The sequence below is a fragment of the Thunnus maccoyii genome, chromosome 17 (genome assembly GCF_910596095.1).
Source record: "Thunnus maccoyii chromosome 17, fThuMac1.1, whole genome shotgun sequence".
NCBI lineage: Eukaryota > Metazoa > Chordata > Actinopteri > Scombriformes > Scombridae > Thunnus > Thunnus maccoyii.
Window position 1 is genome coordinate 2,613,836 of NC_056549.1, and position 25,377 is coordinate 2,639,212.

The 25,377-nt window shown below is 38.2% G+C and overlaps 3 protein-coding genes across 5 annotated transcripts in view; 2 read left to right on the forward strand and 1 right to left on the reverse strand.

Moving 5' to 3' along the window:
- The window catches only part of tdrd15 (tudor domain containing 15), a 36,971-nt gene extending 29,977 nt beyond the window's left edge, over positions 1–6,994 (reverse strand). Inside the window, exon 1 of the mRNA XM_042389636.1 lies at positions 6,944–6,994. The gene's annotated coding sequence lies outside the window, so the exon portion shown is untranslated. The remainder of the gene's footprint in view (positions 1–6,943) is intronic.
- Positions 2,939–7,607, forward strand: LOC121881911 (tripartite motif-containing protein 16-like). 2 transcript variants are annotated; one of them, XM_042389734.1, is made up of 2 exons: positions 3,059–4,766; positions 7,553–7,607. In XM_042389734.1, the coding sequence occupies exons 1-2, from the start codon at positions 3,140–3,142 to the stop codon at positions 7,597–7,599; spliced, it is 1,674 nt and encodes a 557-aa protein (XP_042245668.1). In that variant the 5' UTR covers positions 3,059–3,139; the 3' UTR covers positions 7,600–7,607. The 2 variants fall into 2 exon arrangements, with proteins under 2 accessions (XP_042245669.1, XP_042245668.1); XM_042389735.1 differs by lacking the exon at positions 7,553–7,607 and having other exon boundaries at positions 2,939–4,864.
- On the forward strand, positions 7,112–25,331 carry rfx6 (regulatory factor X, 6). 2 transcript variants are annotated; one of them, XM_042389704.1, is made up of 20 exons: positions 7,112–8,487; positions 10,194–10,368; positions 10,662–10,785; positions 11,301–11,362; positions 11,454–11,531; positions 12,805–12,832; positions 12,916–13,023; positions 13,209–13,286; positions 13,393–13,506; positions 14,615–14,664; positions 15,485–15,644; positions 15,744–15,888; positions 16,022–16,131; positions 16,256–16,373; positions 18,579–18,701; positions 19,516–19,722; positions 21,007–21,319; positions 22,912–23,279; positions 24,298–24,495; positions 24,677–25,331. In XM_042389704.1, exons 1-20 carry the CDS (start codon positions 8,331–8,333, stop codon positions 24,853–24,855), a joined length of 2,895 nt encoding a protein of 964 aa, XP_042245638.1. In that variant the 5' UTR covers positions 7,112–8,330; the 3' UTR covers positions 24,856–25,331. The 2 variants fall into 2 exon arrangements, with proteins under 2 accessions (XP_042245638.1, XP_042245639.1); XM_042389705.1 differs by having other exon boundaries at positions 10,197–10,368.
- Positions 25,332–25,377: the final 46 nt, after the last annotated feature.

Genomic DNA, 25,377 nt, shown 5'->3' on the forward strand with positions numbered 1-25,377 from the left:
TCTTATATTTATATTGCTTATGTTACCTATGCTCTCATGTTTATGCCTGTATTCTTTTATTTTGTTTTTCCATGTAAAGGACACTGAGGTTACTTGTAATGAAATGTGCTATATAAATAAAATTACCATTTTTTAATGTAACTTTGAGCCCATTGTTTTCATGGACAGGCAGTAAATCAAAACATTGCACTGAAATATAGTTGTTTCTGTGATATGCAGTCTGCTTTTTATCAAATGAAGTGATTATATATGACTCTTCAGTGCCAGTAGTTAAAAAAATTGCACTATTTTCCTTTACTTGCAGTTTGTCCCAGTTCCAGCAATTTTAACCAAAAAACGCACATAAAAGCAAATTGTATCGCAATTTTTGGGAAAAGCCGCAATAAATCAAACATTATAGCAATATTCACAACAAACTTTAAGAAAAACTTTAAGCTTCTGGTAAAATACTTGAACATTTTGGTCCCACAGCAGCTAACTGTTAGCCCTCCAGATGTGCGGCTAACTGTTAGCTGTTGTGTGTTCTTAAAATGTTAAAGTTTAAAATGAACCCATAAACAAACTATGACAACTGTCACACAATAATCTCCATTCAAGATGCATATTTTAAAGTTTTCAATACAATCCAAATAAAGTTGAGCGATAAATCAGATGTAAAGGAAAAAATATTATTATTATTATTATTAAAATAAAAGATATAACAGATATAAAGGATTTGTTTTTGACCTTTACTAATAAACAGACAAACTACTTTGTTAATCTGGGAAGTGACCCATCTGAAGTAAAGTGCAGTTTACAAAAACAAAAACAAAACAAAACAGAGAAAGCTTGTTTTTGTTATTCACACTTTTTCATAACGGTACAAAAAGCTCCAACAGCAGCAATGACTTGTGTTTATCACTGGTTTAACAGACGGATCCTCACATAGCAGCGTCATATTCAGGACTTCCTGTGAACAATCGTAGCTCAACAGCACACTCTGGTGACAGAATGAACTGTAATGTCTGTAGGGGTCATTTCAGGACTTTGTGTTAATTTTAGCAATTAGCTTAAACTGCTCTTTGTACACCCACGACTGATGGAGCCGATCCCAGCTGACGATGGGCGACAGGCTGTACTGGTGGCGGTCCACTAGGACTGCAACTAATGATAATTTTCATAAAAAAATTAATTTCATCAGCCAATTATTTTCTCTACTGGTCAATTAACTGTTTAGTGTTTAATCTCAGAAAACAGTGAGAAAAGACCATTGTTATTTCCCAGGTCAAATATTTAAATTGCTTGTTTTGTCTGACCAGCGGTCCCAAAACCAAATATGTTCAATTTAAAATGATATAAAAACAGAAAAACACTGCAAATCCTCACATTTGAGAAGCGGAAACCAGTAAAAGTTTGCCACTTTTTTGAATTGAAAATTGATTTAAATCACTTAATCAGTTATCAAAATTGTTCTTGTTTTCAATTTCCACATTTGACTTTATAATGAGAGTAATTAGAGGAATGGGGCTATTGCAGTTGCTTTAATTAGGATGTATCATATGTTGAAGAAAATCACTCAAGTCCTTGTTCAAAGTTTGCTGTGGTGGAAGTGGTTTAATAGCGTTCTGGAAATGTGGTGAGCCTACTGTCCCAGAGCAGGTCTGATGCAGTAGACTGACCCAGAGCAGAAGAAATGGAAAGACTTTATACAGTAAGGATCAAGGCAGTGAGGTAGGAAGGGAGGGCCTTTGCATACAGGATCAAGGGTCAGCATTTTAAGGGGGTGGGGGTAAAGGAAGGGGCTCCCAGACAGGTGAAATCAAAAGCAGGAAAAAACAGGGGGTGCTGCATTCAGACAGGATCAACAAGGGTCAAGAAGGATTCTCTTTTCTTCTTCTTCTCTGTTTCAGTGCGTCTTGTGAGAGACAATGGAATAATAAGTGATCATTTAATAAATCTTTTGTATAAATGTTACAAATGTTTTCACACTAAGTGGTAAATGTTTTCAGCTGAGTGTGATGTAATGTTAGTGTCATTCTGGTTTACATGTTGGTGAAGAAATCCTTCTCCTGGACTAGTTGAACTCTAGAACTTGTTTCTATCTGAGGGTTATTGTCATCATGTGACCATACTTGTTTGTAAGAAGGTGTAAGTTTGTGGAAATGTCCATTTAGATACCTGACTGTTTTTAGCTTCTGGAGAGATATAAAGCTGTCTGGTTGCTGGTAGCTGTCTTGTGTTTTTCTATTTTGACATTTGTATAATTGTTACTGATTATGTGATGGATTGTACAGTGTCTACAACCACTTCAACAAGTAACAATGTTTAATGTTTTCTTTATGTTTCTGTGTGGTTCTTGAGCAACAATGAAACATTTCCACAACAGTCTCTCCTTCAGGAAAATATGACGTCACACAGCTGCGTCTCCTATAAAATCATCCTGAGCCTGAAAAGGACGTCAGACTGTCACAAACTAAATAAGCAATATTTTATTCAAAAATGTTCTGCAGGCTGCAGCTGTTTTTATTGCTCCTTTACGTCGGTTCTGTTATTTCAGTAATTAACAGATTTAAATTGTGTATTTGTGTCTTATTCTGTGACAGACAGACGCTGCTATAGATCTATAATCAAATGATAAATATTGGAGCAGTTATCAGGTGTTTTCCTTCCAGCTATCAATACATAGAAATTAAGTAACTGTTTAAAGAGTTAATACAATTGTACGTGAATTTTTAGTTTAAACTTCTAGAAAATCTCCTCAAAATAAGGCCGGAAGTGAGTGAGGACGTCCCTTTTGGTGAATTAAATCCCTCCGTCCTCACTGGGAGGAGCTGAGACGTGAGTGAGGGAAGCGAGGAGTCACGTTAGCCAAATGAAAAGCAGCCAATAACCTTTAAAACTGCTCCTCTGCCTGGAATGAATCAGCACTTGATAAGCCCTCCCTCTTCTTCCTGCTCTCAAACACAACAAGCTCCACTCTGTGCTCATATTTCCTTGTTCCCTCCCCTTCAGATCTACAGTTTGCAGATGGGTGTCACCAACATGTAATGTAGTACAAGAGCTGCAGGCTGCAGAAACACATGTTGTTCAGATCAGAGCTCAAACTAGTTTCACTTCTCAGGAAGTGAAACTCAGACAGTCGTTGTCACTGAGAGCTGAAATGGAGCAGAAAGGAGATCAGCTGGACCGAGAAACCTTCTCTTGTTCGATCTGTCTGGATCTACTGAAGGATCCGGTGGCTATTCCCTGTGGACACAGTTACTGCATGAACTGTATTAAAGGCTTCTGGGATGAAGAGGATCAGAGGAAGATCTACAGCTGCCCTCAGTGCAGACAGACCTTCACACCGAGGCCTGTCCTGGTGAAAAACACCATGTTAGCAGCTTTAGTGGAGCAGCTGAAGAAGACTGGACTCCAAGCTGCTCCTGCTGATCACTGCTATGCTGGACCTGAAGATGTGGTCTGTGATGTCTGCACTGGGAGGAAGCTGAAAGCCCTCAAGTCCTGTCTGACTTGCTCGGCCTCTTACTGTGAGAAACACCTTCAGCCTCATTATGATGCAGCTCCGTTAAAGAAACACAAGCTGGTCGACCCCTCAGAGAAGCTTCAGGAGAACATCTGCTCTCGTCATGATGAGGTGATGAAGATGTTCTGCCGTACTGATCAGCAGAGTATCTGTTATCTCTGCACTATGGATGAGCATAAAGGCCACGACACAGTCTCAGCTGCAGCAGAAAGGACTGAGAGGCAGAGAGAGCTCGAGGTGAGTCGACAACAAATCCAGCAGAGAATCCAGGACAGAGAGAAAGATGTGAAGCTGCTTCAACAGGAGGTGGAGGCCGTCAGTCACTCTGCTGATAAAGCAGTGGAGGACAGTGAGAAGATCTTCACTGAGCTGATCCGTCTCATCCAGAGAAGAAGCTCTGATGTGAAGCAGCAGATCAGATCCCAGCAGGAAACTGAAGTGAGTCGAGTCAAAGAGCTTCAGGAGAAGCTGGAGCAGGAGATCACTGAGCTGAAGAGGAAAGACGCTGAACTGAAGAGGCTCTCACACACAGAGGATCACACCCAGTTTCTACTCAACTACCCCTCACTGTCACAACTCAGTGAACCTACAGACTCATCCAGCATCAATATCCGTCCTCTGAGATACTTTGAGGATGTGACAGCAGCTGTGTCAGAGCTCAGAGATCAACTACAGGACATCCTGAGGGTGAAATGGACAAACATCTCACTGACAGTGACTGAAGTGGACGTTTTACTGTCAGAACCAGAACCCAAGACCAGAGCTGAGTTCTTAAAATATTCACGTGAAATCACACTGGATCCAAACACAGCAAACACACGGCTGTTATTGTCTGAGGGGAACAGAAAAGCAGAACTAACGAGACAACAACAGTCTTATTCTAGTCACCCAGACAGATTCACTGATTATGATCAGGTCCTGAGTAGAGAGAGTCTGACTGAACGTTGTTACTGGGAGGTGGAGTGGAGAGGGGGAGGAGTTGAGGTAGCAGTCGCATACAAGAATATCAGCAGAGCAGGAGACTCAGATGAATGTGTATTTGGACTCAATGTCAAATCTTGGTCTTTACGTTGTGACACTAACAGTTATACATTTTGGTTCAACTATGTCTCAACTCCCGTCTCAGGTCCTGGTTCCTCCAGAGTAGGAGTGTACCTGGATCACAGTGCAGGTATTCTGTCCTTCTACAGCGTCTCTGAAACCATGACTCTCCTCCACAGAGTCCAGACCACATTCACTCAGCCTCTCTATGCTGGACTTTGTCTTAATGATGTTGGAGACACAGCTGAGTTGTGTAAACTCAAATAGACAGAAGTCATTTCAGACTTCATGTGTCAGATTCTGTTGTAATTCTTCATGTTTTTGTCTCCATTGTTTCTGAGAGCTCGTTGCTGTGGTGTTTCTGAACTGCACAGAGATCAGCTGTCAATCAAACTGGGATTGTCAACACTTTTTTTTATTTTCATTTGTTGTTCTGTTGATGTTTTCAGTTTCTTTAAATGTCACTTTTTCCTGTGTTTTTTTATCCATGGAGGCTATCACTGCTCATGATGATGTTTTTAACCTTTACTGACGTTTCTTCAGATGAAAATATAAACTTCTTTGTTCTAAATGTTAGTTTCATGTTTGTATTGATGTATTTGTTTGCTGTTGTTTCTCCACTTCAGTGTCTTTAACAGAGAAAACAGCAGAACTTCCTTCATCATAGATATTTTGTTCTCATCATTTTGTAAATTGATAAAGAAATGTATAATCAAAGTGTAATTATCATGATAATAATCATTTATTATGTTCTTGTACATTCTGGGTTAAACTAACTGATTGTGTGGATGAAGTGAATCTGAACATGAAATCATTGAACAAGAGTCATTTAACAGACTTTACTGATCGGATGTGTGAACAATCTGAAGCTTTACATAATCAATAAAGATGTTTTTTTCAACAGTGAGCAAAGTATTTTCTTCTGTCTTCATCTCAGGATCTCATTCAAAGCTTCTGGAGAAAATGTGAAACTAAAATGAGAGTTTATTTGAGGCAGTTTTCCTCCTGAAACACCACAAAGTACAAATAACAAACTGATCAAGTGTTTTATGTGTAAAATATTGATCTGATAGGTAACTAAAGCTGTCAGATAAATGTAGTGGAGTGGAAGTATAAAGTAGCATCACATGGAAATACTCAAGTAAAGTACAAATACCTCAAAGTTGTACTTAAGTGCAGTACTTGTGAGTAAATAAATCAGAAAAAGTCACATTTGAGAAGCTGGAATTTGACAGCAAACAATCAATCAATTACCAAAGTAGTTGGTAATTAATAGTTGGAAACTAATCAATTTATCAACTTAGTTCTGGGTTAGAGCTGCAATTTTCCTGTTGATATTGGCTGTGTGTGTGCGTGTGTGTGTGTGTTTCCTGTTACATGTGCAGCTATGTGACAGGGCAGGAGTTTCTATTTGACTGTGTTGTGTTGATGTTTTGGGGTTTTTCATTGCTTTGTGGTATATTTAATGTATATTGGGTGTATGCTTCATGCTTATATTCTTATATTTATATTGCTTATGTTACCTATGCTCTCATGTTTATGCCTGTATTCTTTTATTTTGTTTTTCCATGTAAAGGACACTGAGGTTACTTGTAATGAAATGTGCTATATAAATAAACTTACATTTTTTATGTAACTTTGAGCCCATTGTTTTCATGGACAGACAATAGATTAAAACATTACACTGAAATATAGTTGTTTCTGTGATATGCAGTCTGCTTTTTATCAAATGAAGTGATTATATATGACTCTTCAGTGCCAGTAGTTAAAAAAAAAATTGCACCATTTTCCTTTACTTGCAGTTTGTCCCAGTTCCCGCGATTTTAACCAAAAAACGCTAAAAAAGCAAATTGTATCGCAATTTTTAAGAAAAGCCGCACTAAATCAAACATTTTAGCAATAATTACAACTGTGAAATCCTGGAGGGAAACTTTAAGCTTCTGGTAAAATACTTTAACATTTTGGTCCCACAGCAGCTAACTGTTAGCCCTCCAGATGTGCAGCTAACTTAAAACTCCAGTCAGAAGTTTAGCTTTTAGCCATCTAGGCTGAACGTTAGCATTTGATTTAGACAGAGATAAACATTTCTAACTCAGTAACTTGGTGAACAGTAGTTTCCCTGAATGTACAGGGCAGCAGAGGATAACTGAAGTGCGCACGCGGACTTTTTCGCGGCGGTTTGACATTCAGATGATGTAAAACTAGCAGAGATGAGCTAACATCGTTAGCATGCTAGCCGACACTGAAGCTAACGTCACAGCTCGTGTAACGGCTGTCCTGTCGGTACACCGGGTCTGTTTTTACCTCTAATTAACCTCAGTGACCGGGAGCTTCTGTTATTTAACGACATCTTGTCTGACTGCAGCTTCTTCTGTCATATTTCTGACGGTTTCTTACCTTCTGCTGCGGCTCAGGTGAGCAACCTGTAGCTTCATCACTTCACTGCAGTCTGACCTCATTTCCTGCCAAAGGCTCGTGTCACGCTTTTATTTATTTATTTATTTATTTATAGTCCTGATAATAATTTGCTCTGTTCAATATAAAGACACTTTGGTGACATTTTTTCTTTTTCAATAAAATATTTAGACAGAAAAATTCTCAAAGTCTTGATAGATGAAGTATTATGAATAGTGTGTGTAGTGCTGAAACAGTTAGGTTATAATCAATTAATCAATAAGTCAGTACATCTAGAGCTGCAACTAATTAGGCTATTTTCATTTTTGATTAATCAATTGGTTGTTTGGTGTATAAAATGTCAGAAAATGGTCGATCACTGTTTCCTAAACCTAAAATGTCGACAAACAGCCCAAAAGAAACCAGTAAAATATTCACATAAAAGAAACTGGAACCAGAAACTCAAAACAATTACAGTTGGTGATTAATTTTCAGACGATTAACTAATCGATTTATCGATTATGGCTGCTCATTGAGAGAACTTGCTTCTTTTCTCCCTTTTTTAAATTGTAAAAGCAGTTTGAAGGTTTCATCTTCAGCTCTGAATAACAGTGATGGACATTTATTCACTGTTTTCTGATGTTTTATATACAGAATGACTGATCATTTAATCAAAACAGTCATCAGCAGATTAATTAATGATGAAAATAATCATTAGTTGCAGCTCTAGTTTCTAGATTCTAGATGCACCTGAAATAAAAAAGTTTAAAATGAACCCATAAACAAACTATGACAGCTGTCACACAATAACCTCCATTCAAGATGCATATTTTAAAGTTTTCAATACAATCCAAATAAAGTTGAGCAATAAATCAGATGTAAAGGCAATTTGGACTTAAATCTCTGAGGTTTTTATGCACATATATAAGTTTGTAAAGAGCCAGCTGACTGTGGGAGGCAGGATGGATGGACAGACAGATGGATGAGGGTTTTTCTGTTAATCATTAATAACCTGGATTAGCCGCAGTCTTCTGTAAATATGATGAATGTGTCCACGGCTTCATTGGCTCTGCCCTCCTGCAGCTCTGCTTTATTAGTCTGCTGTTGCTCTGTCAGGTTTATCATCAGCGCAGAGAGTTTTTACACTTTTCTTTAGCTTCACATCAGTTTGTAGAAACGGACAAAAAATGCTGGACTTGATCTTTTCCCGGATTTGTTTTAAACTCGGGTTGGTTTAACAGTGTTTAAGGATTCATTTGTGTTCAGAGCTGGTTCACAGTTTCAAGGACAAATGATCTGCACTGGATTGTTTTTTCACACCAGACTGACTTCAGTTTTCTTCTTTGGTTAATTTTTTTTTTAAAGTCTTTATAGACGTCTTTATGTCACTATGCCAATGAAACGCAGCAGTGAGAGCTCAGCCAGGGATGGAGTGTTTCTTATTCACTCTTTAACCAAGACTTTGTGCAGCTCACCAGAGGAAACACGCACAGACTTTAATGGACAGACACACTTTCATCAGGAGGATGATTCTGGGATTAAATCAGGTAAAGCAGCACACAGTCTTATTTAAAGTGGTTTTATTGCTGTTGGGGGTTTAGACCACAGTGGTGGTTGACACCTTGTTGTTTTATAGTTATTACATCATTAGTTTAAGTCTTATGCTGCATCTTTTCCTGTTTTCCTAAAATAATCTTCACCTCAGAGTCTAAATGTGTGGAAAGGTTTCACATCTGCTCAGATATAAAACAAACAAACAAAAAAACATGCCACAGATCAGCCACATGGTGGTGCTGCAACAACAAACTTCACATGACTAAAACTGCAAAATTACATCTTCTATTCATTGTTTGTTTTCAGTCTGTATTAAATATACAAAACATGATCAAAAAAGAAAACAGAGAAAAATCTGCACAAGCAAAAATGTATTAAAGAGAAACAAATGCAACAAAATATATTTAATAGATGGAAAAGAAAAAAGAAAACTATTGATGATGTACAATTTGTCCACACTTATTAAAGTCATTACTTTATACTTTATAAATCAAGATCTCATATTTATTTTTTCCATAAATAGCTTCAGATTGCTTTAGTGGATTTTTACAGAACACAGCAATATATTTGGTGTGCAGATAAAAATATACCAATATACCATCTTTTTCTTCTCTCATGCAGCACAGTAGGAAATAAAGCAAGTAAACACAACTTGGGAGCCAAGAGAAGATTATAATTAACAATATGAGAAACATAAAAGACTTTTCTTTACTGTTCATGAGCAAAATCACATCAGTTTTCTCCTCAAATATTTTGTTTCAGACATGTGAGTTGGGACGTTGATGAAGATACACAAACAGGAGGGAAGATGTAATCTGTAAATGAGTGAAGTAAGAGAAATCAGTAAAGAAACAAGAATCAAATGAATAAAATAAAAAACAGATACTGGTGCTATGACATGCAGCTTTACAGTCAAATAGTAATCTTTAATGTAAAAATGTAAAACTAGAAACAGACTTTGATGGTTTGCTCCTCCATCCCAGATTTTACCCCAAAACTTGTGTTTTATCCTGCAAAACTAAAAAAAAATGTGCACAAAGTAAATAAAAGCTTCAAATTTCTTCCAGTTCATGAAATTCACAACAAAGAATTTAGATTTTAGAAGCAGGTGAAGTTACAGGAATCACTGAAGAAGAAGAAGCATCGAAATAGAGATAAATGTATAAAATGTAAAATGTTCCATCAGTAAAGAAAGAAACCTCAGATATTACAAGTAACTAGTTTACAAGATGAAGCAAAAGAAGACTTTGAGGTCTGAGAATACACCAAAGGACACTGAAGTACAACATTTAAAATGAACAAAATACATAATATGTGTACACATAATTATACCCATTGTCTAATTTTCCAGTGGATGTCCACCAGACATGGTGTGTATGTAATATTTCTCTCACTCTTAGACAGTGGAAAGACCAGTTTCTCTTTAAATCATACTGAAAAAATTCAGATTATTTGAGGAAATTAATGTTTGGATTCTTCTCTAAACTGCAGTTTGCACTTTATTCCCCCCAAAACATTCATTAGGAAATAACTCCCATCAGTTTCTTCATGTCTTGCAGCCTTTTTAAAAAAAAAAACCTTTTGATGGAAACAAAAACATAGATGTTCATTTTTTGAGGCAGCAGCCACCTGCAACACAGCACAAGTTTCCTCTTATGAACTATCTCCAGTGTTTGTGTTTGTCTGTATGTTTTCTCAGAAGCAGAGGACAGTAATGAGACGCCGTCCTCTGAGGAGGACCAGGATCTGGTGGACTATAACCCGGATCTGACCGTCAAACAGAGCATCTCTTCCTCTTCCTCCTCTTCCTCCAGGAAGACCATCAGTCAGATCATCAAAGACAAGAAGAAGCAGACACAGCTCACACTGCAGTGGTAAGGAACACTGCAAATATACCAACCTTCAGGTGTCAGTCATGTTTTAACCTCTTATAATTCTATATTTTATCTTCTATTTCATATTGTGCAAACAAACAAACAAACAAACAAACAAACAAACAAACAATGTGGATGCAAGTCTTGTTCTACATTCTTACAGTCCAGAATTATCCACTAGTTATATATATATAGAAATCAGTTTCTCTTTGTATTTTCTGTATCCTCTGGCCATTTATGTATTTTTGTGGTAAATATAATGATTCTTTTTTTTTACTGATGTGTGTCAACAGGCTGGAGGAGAATTATATAGTGTGTGAAGGAGTGTGTCTGCCTCGCTGTATCCTCTACGCTCACTATCTGGACTTCTGCAGGAAGGAGAAACTAGAGCCAGCCTGCGCTGCAACATTTGGAAAGGTGTGTGTGTTTCTGTAAAGAGACAGAAAAACTCTTCCATATAGTATTTTTTTAAAAATTTGCCATGTAATGTTGGATAATGTGAACTCAGACACTGGTATATACAGAGTTCTTATTATGTTACTTCTATAGACCCAAATGCATGAACAAGAATATGGTTTAAGGACAATATATTAAAGCAAATTCTGGACATCATGATCTGGAATATCTTATGTCCTCAGTTGTTTCTTTTTTTTGTTGAAAACACACATAAAAACAGGTATTTAAATAATCGCAATTAGTTTTTAAAAGGCCTAAAAAGTCAATTCTGGTGATGATTTGTAATAAATAAGTCTGAATATGCAAATAAACAGTCAATTTTGTTTAATAGAGCCTGACGTTTTCAGTTAAACATACAATAAAAGTGCAGAAACCTAATGATAATGACTGATTAATGATCTGATGACAGAGTTACAGCTGTGACTTCTGAATGATGTTGATCTGATCACAACTTTACGTTTCTTTGTTGTCATCAGACGATCCGACAGAAGTTTCCTCTTCTAACGACAAGAAGACTGGGAACCAGAGGACACTCCAAGTAAACACACAACACTTTACTCTCAGTTTATTTTTTAACTTGCAGTTGCAGTTTTTTGAATATAATATATTATTATCTTGACACTCTACAGATATCATTACTATGGGATTGGCATCAAAGAGAGCAGTGCTTACTATCACTCTGTGTATTCTGGGAAAGGTTTGACCAGGTAACACTTTGTTTAACATGTCTGGTCTCTTCTCTTCTTTGTTTATTTTATCTCCATCTTTTGTTGATCGTGCTGTGCTGTACTAATGTATATTTGTTCATTGCTTGTGCACAGTAGTTATGTTGCTTTCTGTTTTGTCTCAGACTGTTGTAACAGAGCTCATTCTCTCTTCAAAAGTCTATTTAGTCAGGTGTTTATTTCCTTGAATTTTCTGTTCAGAATATCACGTCTGCTGTTTAATCCATGTTAAATAAATCTGGAAATGTTTTTTTTTCTGTGGATGTAAAACATGACAGATATTACAACATTTATTAATATGAAAATGCCACATTTCTCTAAAAGTAAAAAGTTGTTCATGTTTTTCTTTCAAAGATTTTAAAGTCGACACATCATGTTTTAATTAGGATCCGAGGCCAAAGGGCGAAGGCCCTCTTGTATTTCATGTGTTTGTTTCTTTCTTCTTTCTTTATTATTACGCCACTTAAACCCTAAATTTGACCCCCTAAACATGCTCAAAAACTCACCAAATTTGGCACACATATTTGATAAAATAAAAATTAACCCCCACTGTGCTCTAGAGCGCCACCTATGTATCTAATATGGCTGCCATGGCCCGTAGGAATGTCGTAGAGAGATCAAACCAAAACTCAATTATTCGTCTCATCAAGACCTACAAATCATACACTGACAACCTTGACCTAAACCCAACAGGAAGTCTGCAATCAGCTGGTCAATATAGAGAATAGGAGGGAAGGGGAGGGCTGGGTGTAGGAGTTGGATGCAGCTCATTTTTGTAGGATACAGAAGAAATGTCTATATACATACAGTACATTATATACAAACTTTGTATGAAGTTTGGTGTTATCATTTATTTTACAATAATTATAGGTCTTATATATATAATTCAGTAGTGGGGATGACCTATTAGGGGAAGGGAAAAAATGGAGTGATGGTGACAGTTTAGTGATAAAGTGCTGTAGAAAAATACCATCAAAACTAAAATTTGTAGTTCTATACTGCAGTTTTTCCTTTATTAGGACCCGACCATTTAGCGGTTCACTCACACTCTCCATTCAAATATATGAGTATTTTTCTGTGTCCAGCTGCAGTTACTTATTGTCTCTACACACCTGACAGTACAAAAAAAATTAATTTGTTTTACACACAAACTCATCATGAGTTTTCAATTTACTAATTGAAATTCAACTTTTCTGATCAAATCAAACATTTGTTGTTTAAATTTAAGCTCAAATCTGATTTTCTTTGATTACAGGTTTTCAGGGAGCAAACTCAAGAACGAGGTAATTCTCTCACTTATTGAAATAAAAACTATGGTATAGATATTAACTAAAGAAAACAGTCCTGACGTTGTTGTGCTCTGCAGGGAGGTTTCACCAGGAAATACTCACTGAGCTCTAAAACTGGAACATTACTCCCAGACTTCCCCAGTGCTCAGCATCTTCTGCTGCAGGGAAATATCTCCAGAGAAAAGGTCAGTATTGATTATTATAAACAGACATGATCATCTCTGAGAAGCTTTACGGTCTCTATCTGCAGTGTTTCTTTCTGATGAAAACAAAACAGCAAACATCTCAATTCTGAAAAACACAGTTTTGGTTAATTGGTTGTCAGTGATTCCATCATTATTGTTGGTTTAATTTCATGTTCCTGTTCCAGGTGGACACTCTCATCATGATGTATAAAACACACTGCCAGTGCATCTTGGACAATGCCATTAATGTCAACTTTGAGGAGGTGATAATTACTGTCACATGAGAGCATTTTATTATTTAATACCAGTGAAGAGGACAGTTTACTGTCCACTCCAACTGATAAAACTCTTCAAATATTTTTGTTTCAGATCCAGAATTTTCTGCTTCACTTCTGGCAGGGAATGCCCGACCACCTGCTGCCACTGATGGAAAACCCAGTGATAGTCGACATCTTCTGTGTCTGCGACTCTATTCTATATAAGGTTGTCATAAAATCAGATTTCTATCTTTTCATTTTTGGAGAATAACATAAAAACTACACATGTCAGACCCCAAAATGCAAAGGGGATAAAAAATATCTCAAACTCAAATGTTTATACTGTATGAAAAGTTCTAGTTTAGTTTCAGCAAAGTGATAAAATGTGTTAAAGATGGATAATATGCATATTATCTATTTCTTTTGCACTGATGGTGCAAAACTCAAAAGCTTGTGCTTTTTTGCAAACATTGCCTACTTGACTATAAAATATGGAGGCTAAACATAAGGTCAGTCATAAAACCATCTAAAATACAATGGTAAAATAGATTTTATTGACTGATTAATTAATAGTTAACCCTAAAGGCAAAGAGTTTATAACCTGAGAAAGAAGCTCTTGGAAGTTTAAAGAATAACAATGTCGCTTTTGAGTGGAGGGTCTCAGGAAATTCTTAGAAAATAAACTTAAAGATCTTTTCCAGACATGTTTTAAGACATATAAAAATACTTTTTAAAAAAAAAAGATTACTGTTTGCTTTTTTAAACTTTATTTGTCTGTTGAAATACAGATAGACATGAAGCAGGTGAAAACAGAGGGGTGTGACATGCAGCAAAGGTCTGTGGATAGAACTGAACTGCAGACTGGAGGCTTTAGGTTTCCATATTACACTCCTGTAAGGTGCATACTGGACCAGGATTGGCTCCAAACTAGTTGTGGTGTCACAAATGATGCTTGTAGGTAAACGCCTTAAAATCAGACTTCCGGCGAGCACGGAGAAACTTTCCATTTCAGCAGATGAAGGTGAAAACAGCCTTCTAGTGTCAAACTCTGCACATACATCATTCTGCACAGTGAAGTTTAAACTTCCAAACTGAAGGAACATTAAGCAAAACATATTTTTGAGTGGAGCAGCACTTAAATAAGCTAAAGAGAACATTACCTCCACTAAAATCAAAATGGTATTCATGTAAATGGATCACTGATGGGCACCTTTCTGCAATGATAAAACCCAACCTGAAACTACATATCAGTTATAGTTAAAGTGTCCTGTTCTGTATTCTGGCTCACTGATGGAGAACTAACTGATGAACTAGTGTTTTCTTTACTGTCTCAGGTTCTTACAGACGTTCTGATTCCTGCTACGATGCAAGAGATGCCCGAGAGGTTTGTTTCTTCTACTTATCTTTCTGCGCCATATAATAGTGCTGTGCTTAGCATTTCTTAAACATTTATGTATTGTTGTTAAATTAGTTTTAAGTAAAAGCACACAAATATGATCTTAAGATTGCAGTGACTTGTGTTGATCCAGTGCTGGTGATGAAAAAATTAAAACCACATAAATCTTGGGCAGCTGTGGTTCAGTGGTCGGTGGTTTGAACCCCAGCTCCTCCAGTCCACATGTCCAAGTGTCCTCGGGCAAGATACTGAACCCCAAATTGCTCTGAGTGTGTGTGTGAATGGGTGAGCATAGAAACATCATGGGGAGCTTTGCATAAGAAGCATTGTATCACTCCTGATGAGCAGGTTGGCACCTTGTATGGCAGCCATCAGTGTGTGAATGTGTGTGTGTGTGAACGGGTGAATGTTGGCATGTATTGTAAAGTACTTTGAGTGGTTGTGGGACTAGCGAGGGACAATATTTATATCGTCCATTTACCATAAAACCTGTTGCCTCCCCATCGCTTCCCCATTCATTTAGAAGATAAACATGTTGGATTAAAATTCATCTTCTGCTGTTGCCAGAAAGCTTTGGCTTAGTTTTGTGAAATTCTATTTTTATATTGTTTATTATTCCTTGTTATGATAAAAGCAGCTTTTAAGTCCAGTTTAAATGCACTTAATTAGAGATGAAAACAAAATTGAAAGAGCACATGTCAAACTTAGGTTCATAGTTATTTGTGGGAGGATGAGTGATTGATTAATTAGGTCGATTTGGAATTGAGAAGAGACATCTGACCTGACTGATCTTATGAATGTTCATTAGTCTGTTAGCAGATATCCGCAACTTTGCCAAACACTGGGAGCACTGGCTAGCCTCCTCCCTGGAAAACCTCCCAGAATGCCTTGCAGCCAAGAAACTCCCAATTGCACGCCGCTTCGTCTCCTCCCTGAAGAGACAGACCTCGTTCTTACACCTGGCACAGGTACTACGTCTGCTCTATGATAGCTTGTGTATATTAAAGATGATTCAGTGTCAAAAATATGATTTCTTTCTCTTTTTTTTAATCCTCTCATCATTGCAGATAGCTCGTCCAGCGCTGTTTGACCAGGCCGTGGTCACCAACATGGTGTTGGATATCGACAACGTAGATCTCAGCAGCATCAGCTCACAGCCTTTACTCAGCATCACTGCGACAGGCGACCAGGACCAAGACATCTACTCTGAGTGTAAGACAGCTGCTTAAAATCCAACTCATATTTCCTCAAAGCGACGTGATGGAGATTGAATATTATTTCATCATCATACCTGAGATTATAAAAGGAGTTTTGTGTTAATGATGTAGCTTCTTGTCTCGTCCAGATGACTCCATCACCGTCTTCCGGGAGCTGAAAGAGCTGCTGAGGAAGAACGCCACGGTGGAGTCCTTCATCGAGTGGTTGGACTCTGTCGTGGAGCATAAAGTCATCAAGGTAGCAGCTGTTTACTCTTAGATGTGTTTAGTGTGCAAGTGTGTGTGGATGGATGGACTCACTAGATGATTCTCTGAATGTCATCTTGTGCAATCAACCGATTTTCTTCTCTGTCTCCGGTCAGCCCGGTAAGCAGAGCGGTCGGTCGGTGAAGAAGCGAGCTCAGGACTTCCTGCTCAGGTGGAGTTTCTTCGGCGCCAGAGTGATGCACAACCTCACACTCAACAACGCCTCCAGCTTTGGTGAGAAAATATCAACACAAGCTTAGAAATAGCTTCAATTTCTGCACAACATAAACTCACTCTACTGCAATAAAACTTTATTGAAAAGAAACACATTTAACATGACACTGAGGGAAAAGTTATTCTTCAAAACCCTGCTAAAGATGTAACAATGGTTCAGTATATATTTACAAAACACTTGGACAAACTATGTTTTATTGATTTCATAAAATAAAATAAGTTAACTTTCAGGGTACGCATTTTATATTTAATAAACTATACAGGACTGTCACTACCATTGAGGGAATATTTCAGGGAATTTGTGAGTCTACATTCTACAATTACAAACATATTACACATTTTATGTTGCTAAAGGAAATATGATGCGTCATATGTAAAATATTGCTTCATGGCGACTGGTGTGTGATATGTGGAGACAAGCTGTCCATTGAGACAATGAAGCCCTCAAAACTGCTTTGACACCTTGAGTCCAAGCACCCTTTGCTTAAAGAAAAAACCCATTGAGTTCTTTGAGCGAAAAAAAAAAACGCGAGCAAGCGAGACAGAAGCGGGTGTCGAGAGCCGCCACCTCTACAAATGCTGCTGCTCTGAGAGCATCGTACTTAGCCATGAGGCTTAGAAACCTTTCACTATTGGAGAAGAATTGATTCTGCCTGCTGCCAAGGACATGCACCATGAACTGTTGGGAGAAGCTGCAGCTAACAAGATGGCACATGCTCCTCTTTCAGCTGCCACAGTCTGAAGGAGAGTTGATGAAATAGAGGAGGACGTCGAAGCACAGTTGTTGGAACAGCTTTGTGTGTGACTATGGTATACAGATGTCAACAACAAGGCAATACTGCTGGTTTATGTGTGATATATATTTAAAGATGATGAGGATATGTTGTGTGCCCTCTCACTACCAAGTAACACAACTGGAGGAGAACTCTTCAAGTCTTTGAATGACTACACAGACTGGTCATTCTGTGTTGGAATATGCACAGACGAGGCTGCAGCTATGCTCGTCTACACACTCGCAGAGAAACGCTGGCTAGCCCAAAAATGTCACCTGATCTTAACAGTGAATTGAGTGACGTTATTAAACTTATCAATCACATCAAAGCGCATGCCCTAAACTCACATCTATTTGAGCAGCTTTGTGAGGAAATGGACACAGAGCACAAACGCCTATTACACACTGAAGTCAGGTGTCTATCAAGGGGGGAGATTCCTGCCAGAGCTAAGAGAGCCGCTTTCTTTCAGAAATAAAGTCACTGCTGGTAGCACACTTCAGTGACGACACATACCTGTGTGACATCTTCAACCTGCTCAATGAACTCTATTTCTCACCTCAGGGGAGAATGACAACTGTCTACAAGTTGGCAGATAAAGTGTCTGCATTCAAAGCCAAACTGGAACTGTGGGGACGGCGAGTGGACGGAGCACATTTGACATGTTCCACACATTAGCCCAGTAGTCAATATCGGCTGGTTTAAATGGACTGTGGACACTTATAAAAGATATATAAATAACAGACATTTAGTTTAAGAGACTGTTTAAGACATAAAGGCAATACAATGAATAGAAACCTGAACTCTGTATGTAGAACAGAGAAGTCCTGTTAAGAGGGATTAGTGATGCAATGATCTACTAAGCAAGTAAATTATATTTATATCTTTGTGTCTGTAACCTCTGGTGTACTGTCCTTGTGTTGTGTATTTGTGCTGTTTGTATTTGGTCTTTTTTTGTAATCAAAAAGGTAAAAAAAAATAAATAAAAATCATTTAGCTAAATTATTTTTCACTTCTCTCATCTCCATCACTCAGTCTACAGTGTTGACCACACACACACACACACACACACACACACACACACACACACACACACACACACACACACTGTGTCTAATACTAAGCCAGCTTGGAGCAGATTGCTACAATAGCGCCATAAATTGTAATGGCCAGACTCACCTTGATTAAACAAAGTCTTATCTGCGGGTCGCGTGCTCTCTGTTCAAACACACGCACACAGAGTACGTGTACATGAATAAACACTGACCATTTGGTCTCTGAAGTTCCCAGCAGCTCAAACACAGAAGGTTTTAAACCTGCAACCCTGCAGGTCAAACAAAGAGCAGCTTGATCCTAAAGGTCAAACAGTAGATACACAGGAATCGTCACACTTTTAAGGGACAATTCTTGACTTTTGTGTTTCGGCGTTTGACAGGTTCCTTCCATGTGATCAGGATGCTGTTAGATGAATATATCCTGTTGGCTCTGGAAACTCAGTTTAACAACGACAAGGAGCAGGACCTACAGAACCTCCTGGACAAATACATGAAGAATGCAGGTATCAGGCATCACAACAAACACTCACACAGCTGCTGACGTACATCCAGCTGATGGTAAAAGTTGACTCACACCTACAGCAGATCTGTTGTTTACTCCATATAGTCTCCATGTCATAATCAAAGACGCAGTTAAGAGAAATGGGACCACAGGTACACTGATTGTTAATTAATGTGTATTGTCCCCATAAATAAACAAACAAAGTAAATAAAAATCTGTCCTTTTACCCACATTAATACATTTGAAGGATTTCTAAAAAACAAGTTACAAAGTTCTTTATAAGATGACATAAAACCAAGAAAATGCAAAGATTAAATTGAAGTAACATGTGGATGATATAAATGATAAAATATACATGTTTGACAAATTAAATTATTACATTAAAAGTACACATACAGTGAAAGCACAGCTACATTTATAAATGTTTATTCTTAGTCCACATCACAGTAAAATTGCTCAGTTTGGTTTCAAGGGAAGTTTATTTACTCAGCACCTTTTAAAAATAGTCAATTCAACAGCTAAATGCATTAAAACCACATTTAATTACAAAATGAAGAAGGAAATAGAACCAAGTAAAGTAGAATAAAAAGAAATACAGTAAAATAAATAAAGGAAATTAAAGTGCTGCACAAAAAATGCATCAATCAAAACAGGAAGTTTAATTTTGATTTAGAGGTGGATACATTCGGGTGCGTTATAACTGGACACATACAGACACATATAGAACAATATAAAGGCTCCTACAATTCAATAATAAATCAACATCAACAAAACTTGAGTTTTATTGTTAATGTAATTTATTTTCTCATTTTCAGACGCCAGTAAAGCAGCGTTCATGGCCTCTCCCAGTTCCTGCTTCCTAGCCAATCGCAACAAGGCCAGTGCTGCCATTGACCAATCAGTGAAGAATGAGTCTTTGGTAGAACACGCCTACATGTCTCTCTCCACCAATCAGCAGCAAGGTCTGGAGACGAGCACTGTCGTCTACCAGGGGACGGATTCTGTTGGGTTCACAGTTTCAGGTCAGAAAAAACACGAAAAACAAACATAATGTTGCATCATAAACACTTTAATCATATAAAGTATATATATTGTGTATAAATATAGATATTGTGTGTTGTTATGCTTTTGACATCGATTTTTTATACAACAACACTCCAGCAGCAGCTTTTATTTGGTATCAGATTTGTAGCCTTTTTTCTGATATGAGATATGATAATAGATCTTTTTGACTATGAAAATGATTGATTGATTGATGATTTTCTCTAAACTTAAAGTTATAATCCTTAAGATTTCAGTGCTGGTTGATTTGGTGACACCTGTGGTTACTGGAGGTAACAGCAAGTGCAGTTTAACACTGCAGCAAACACCTTGAGCAGCTACTTTGTCAGAAAACAAAGACTGATGTATCTGTTTATAGCGCAGCCAAACAAACTCACATTATTTTAATAAAGAAGTCTGTCAATACGAGGCCTTTTTCCATCATGAGATGAGCAGCTGTAATCTGATATCATGCTGCGAACAGTGAATATTTATAAGATTACAGACTGGATTACAAACAGCATTGTTTTATGTGAATCCTCTGTGCATGTGAAGGCAATTTAACCTGCCGCGAACAAGGAAAACTACTTTATAGAGAGGTAATTACTGAATGTAAATATGTAGTGACCGTTAATAGTATCAAAAATGGGATTTGATTTCATGACAATCTCAAAGTAACAATAACAATGCATCAAATGACAGTGTATAGTGTCAGAGGTGTTGCTCGTAGTGATGAACATACAGAGAATTATCAGTGACTCTGCAGCTCCTCTCGGCTTTACGGAGCTTTATAGTGAGTTTCAGCTCATTGTTTATCTGTCCGGCTGCGACTTTACTGTTCTGGTTCACTCTCAGCGCTCTCATAGCGTCGTTTTGGGCCGCAGCAGGCAGCTGTTTTCAGAGAAAAAGCTCTAAAAAGCCGCTGTACACTACCTGCTCAGCAACCAAACGGCAAACAGACACAGTTAGCTGTAGACTAGCTGGTGAACATAGTGGAGCATTTAAGAGCCAAATATTTCCCTCAGGAGTTGGTAGAGAGCAAAAACTGAGCTAAAAGAGAGTGAATATTGGACTTACATTCACCAGGTGGACAGAAACACGACTCCACACGAATGATAATGTTGCTCCGTAACTGCTGGATGTGGAAATAAGCAACTGTTTGCTAACAAGTTCAACATATCAACTTTTACATGTTCTTTCTACCACAAACGGAACCATAATTTATTTAAATAAAATACAGATGTATTCTTCATCCTCCCACACAGGTGGTCAGATGGACTTCTCTCAGGTCAGCGCCCCCCTCATGACGCCCCCCATCTCTCCGGCAGCGTTGGTGCACCGAGGCTCCGTCATCAACCAGGGGCCGATGGCGGGGAGACCCCTGACGTCTTCCTCTTCTTCCTCCTTGTCCTGCTCCTCCTCCTCTTCCTCCTGCCTCTCCTCTCTCAGCGCCATGACGCAGCCCAGCCCCTGCGCTTCCTACCCGGAGACCCTGTACCACTGCTTACCTCAGACCAGCTCCGGTTACTTCCCTCCAGCCAGCGGCTCCTCGACCTCCGTCTACCAGCCTGCACTCAGGTCAGCTTCACTTTAGACTTGTTAAGGTTTAGTCAGTGTTATTTACCTTTGATACTATATGATGAATATAATGAGGAGTTTGACAGGATAAAGATATATTGTTAATCATAATTATCAATCTCTAATTGATGGGAAACTCTTACCCTGATCTGACTCTAAATACATATTTATTTGATTTTATGTATATCAAGATATTCAGGGTGGAGATAATGATTACTATTAGTTGTATTTTTATCTAATTTGTAGGCGTAAATCTCTAGTTAATTCAAATGTTTTTAAAAATCTGTTTTCTTGTTTTTGTATTCCTTTTTATCTCAAGTTTCCTCTGATATCATAAATCACAAACAATCTTCATTAAAGGAGTTAAAGATCACCTCCAGACATGTATAAAAAAGACTGTTTGGAACAATATTGTGTGTCTGATATAAAAAACTGTAATCGCCATGTTAAAATCCTTAAAATTACATCTACACTTTCTCCCTCATTAAAAATTGGCTCCAAACTAGTCGTGATGTTACAAATCATGCTGGTAGTCTGACCCTTTAAAATTGGGTTTTCAATGAGCTCAGAGAAACTTTCCACTTTCAGCAGATAAATGTGGAAACAAACAGCACATCATTCTGCACAGAGAAGCTCAAACATCCAACTGAACGAACAAGAAGAAAAACATATTTTTGAGTGGAGGGAAACTTTAATAAAGTTATGAAATATTGTCTCCACTGGCCATGTGGTGGTATTACAACAAAAAGTGCAACTTTTAATCGTATTCATACAAAACTGATACTCAGTTTGCCCTTAAAAAACAAAAATCTTGTTGCCAGCTGGACCACCAGTCAGCCTCCATGTTTCTTCGGTCTTTTGCACTTTTTTATAAACTATACATGTGGCCATATTGAGGAATTTCTGTGTATTGTTGTAAAAACTGTGTTCCACCTTGACCAGAATGAAATTTCCAACAGAGTGCTTGCTTTTTTTTCTGAAAAAAAGAAGATTTTTTTAAAACATGCAGCAACGCCTGCAACTAACAATGATACAGTCAATTAATCATTATTAATTATTTTCTCAATTAATTGTTTTGTCTATAAAATGTCAGAAAATAGCTTCAAATTCTCACATTAAAAAGCTGCAGCAACTGAATATTAGATTTCAGTATTAACTGACTTAAATAAATATTCAATTATCAAAATAGTTTTGATTAATTTTCGATCGATTAATCGACTAATCGCTGCAGCTCTTCCTCCAGCAATAAAACTAACTGCTTGATGTTATGTCATCAGCAAATCCAGCGCTGGTCACTGAGCCCTTCAGTCCCATCCAAGCTCATTCAAGCACATATAAAACATTTCTTCCATTGATGCTGGTTGAGTTCAGGTATCAGTGCAAAACAAATTACTGTACAAGTTCAAATCTCTCTGCAGTTCACACCACATCTTCAGAAGCTGTTCTCATATACAGAATGTCTGTATGAGATTTTTTTGTAGCAAAAATAGCATTGGGCATTTAGCTTCTTCACTTATCACTCTTCGCTCATTAGTGTTGATCTGTGCTTGTCTGGTTTATTTTGTCTGAAGATTTGTGTCATTTGTGTCCAGGCCTCAGCCTCAGAGTCAGTGTCTAGCTTCGGTTCAGACCTCGTCCCTGGCCTACCACCTCTCCCGGTTCCCCTCCTTCAATGACCAGCACCTGACTAAAGACGTGTTCTACAGTCATCATCATCCATCGTCCCACCATCACTCATCCAACAGCACCAACTGCTCCCTGACACCTTATGCTTCTGCAGTCCGACCCACATCCAGCTACAGCTCAGGCACGGATCCGGTCCAGACTGAACAGGGGCTGGATGCTCCGACAGCAGCCCAGATACTGGACTCAGCAGAAGGGTTCAGCTTTGTGGGGGCCGGGCTGAACCCTTCCGGCGGTGGGTGTCAGGGACAGACGTACTCAGCTGCAGGACACAGTGGTAAGAAAATGTTTTGACTTGTTTGACTTTGAAAATAAGTCACTCAGACTTTGGGTCCATCTTTATAAACTTGCAACGCAGATACAAACATGTTTCAAACCCTCAGAACTTTATTTTAAATTATATTCTGCTCAAGATCTCAGACATTTTAAAGATATGAAACATGCCTGTTTGCATTACAGAGAAATACATGTAAATAAAATGCACAGAACAGCTTGAATATTTCATTTCATTTAACTGTGCGGTCCTGCTGACTTGGGTTTAAATATTTTACTCGGTGTAAAACTTACACTGACTTAATTAAGTGTTGGAACAAACAGATACAGAATATATATTTAATTTTTTAATATTATAAAAATTATTAAGGGTAAAATGAAGAGTTAGGGAGCTCTGCGTCCTAATATGTATGATTCTTTTGATTTTTCTAAGTGAAAATCTAATAATTAATCAATCAAAAGGGAACCTGACTCAGCGCATGTTCATCAGGAATAACTCATTGTGTGTCTTGCAGACATCTGTGTGTGAAACACACTGAGAACCGTTGCTGTAAGTTGCATTGCTGCCCGCGACTGCAACTGTTTTACTGTGTTGTGTTGCAGCAATGCAACCAGACAGTTATTTTTTAACATCAATTGAAATTTAGGGACTTACAGTTTGTTGTCTGCACACGGAGTCAAACTCTGTTAAAGCCTTAAATTTTTCAAGTCAGTGAGATGATATCAACTTTAAACTTTTATATGTTTTTAAAGAACATAAAATACATCACTTCCTTTGACTTTGACTATTTTACCCGGGAGACATGAGGAGATGCTTTCATGGCTGATGAACCGCTATTATTGTGTTTTTTGTGGTGAAAACACATTTAATTACTTGCAAAAAACTAATAATAAATGAATGATAACTGAAGGCAAACATCCAGTTCTCAGCTATATGTGAACAAACAAAATGACGTTATAATTATAAACGTAGTTCTTGGAAAAAACAGGAAATGCAATGTCAAACGTTCCTCTTGTGTTAGGTTACTATGGCAACAGCAGTTACCTGGACAGCCAACGGATGACATCACTGGTTGACCAGCACGTATCTGTCATCAGCAGCGTCGGCAGTCTCCGCCCGTTCCCTCCAACGTACTCCGAAGTCCACGATCCGCTCAACATCCTGGACGAACCGGGAAGGAAGACAGGAGCGTACTTCACCGAGGCCGAAACCGGAGCAGGTAAACATAAAGATGACGTAGACGGAAATAACAAGGATCTGATGTGGGGAGTTTCAGGATTGTTTTACTTTTGTACAGACAAAAACGCATGTCTTGACTTTGTGCTGCATTGTACATTTCTCAAAAAATACTTACAAAACTACAATTAAAATCTTTTACGTTTCTGTTGTCTCCTCCACAGATCATTCCCTTCCCTCGGCAGGATCTGCTCCCTGCATGTACGGCGTTCCCTCTCCGTTCACCTCTCAGGACGCGCTGCTCTCCCAGCAACGTGTGCCGTCATCTTCAGACGTGCAGGAGCTGGTGTCCTCGCTGCCTCCCATCAATACCGTCTTCATGGGCGCAGGAGGAGTACAATGACGATGAAAACGCAAACTTCTGCCGGAGAATGGTCCTGACGTTCAGAGTCCAGCTCCCATCAGAGCAGCCCAGATCCAGAAAGTATGCGTGTGCACAGCGGAGAAAGTGAGATGAACGACATGTGACAAAGACACTAAAGTCAAACCCTGGACGTCCAAACTGTAGGTACAACATGAGCGTTAGCTTGGGAAGCCACCAGGACACTTTATCCATCAGCATAGAAAAACATTTTTACTGGAGAAGACCTTCTTGTACGTCTATACACCTTATAATATTTATTTATGAAAAGGGAACAGTAACCAAACTAATATATTTCAGATAGAAAGAGATTTATTTGTATGAAAATATATATTATTACTTCTTCTATGTCCACTTCTGTAATTTTCCCCAATTTGGAAACGATGACAAACTGCTTTTGTTCCTGCAGTACATGATGCCTGAGGGCTTCCATTTCCTCTGTGTGTGAGTTGTTGTAAATAAAGTATTTTTTTTGTCAGACTGACGTGCTTTTCACTGACTGCG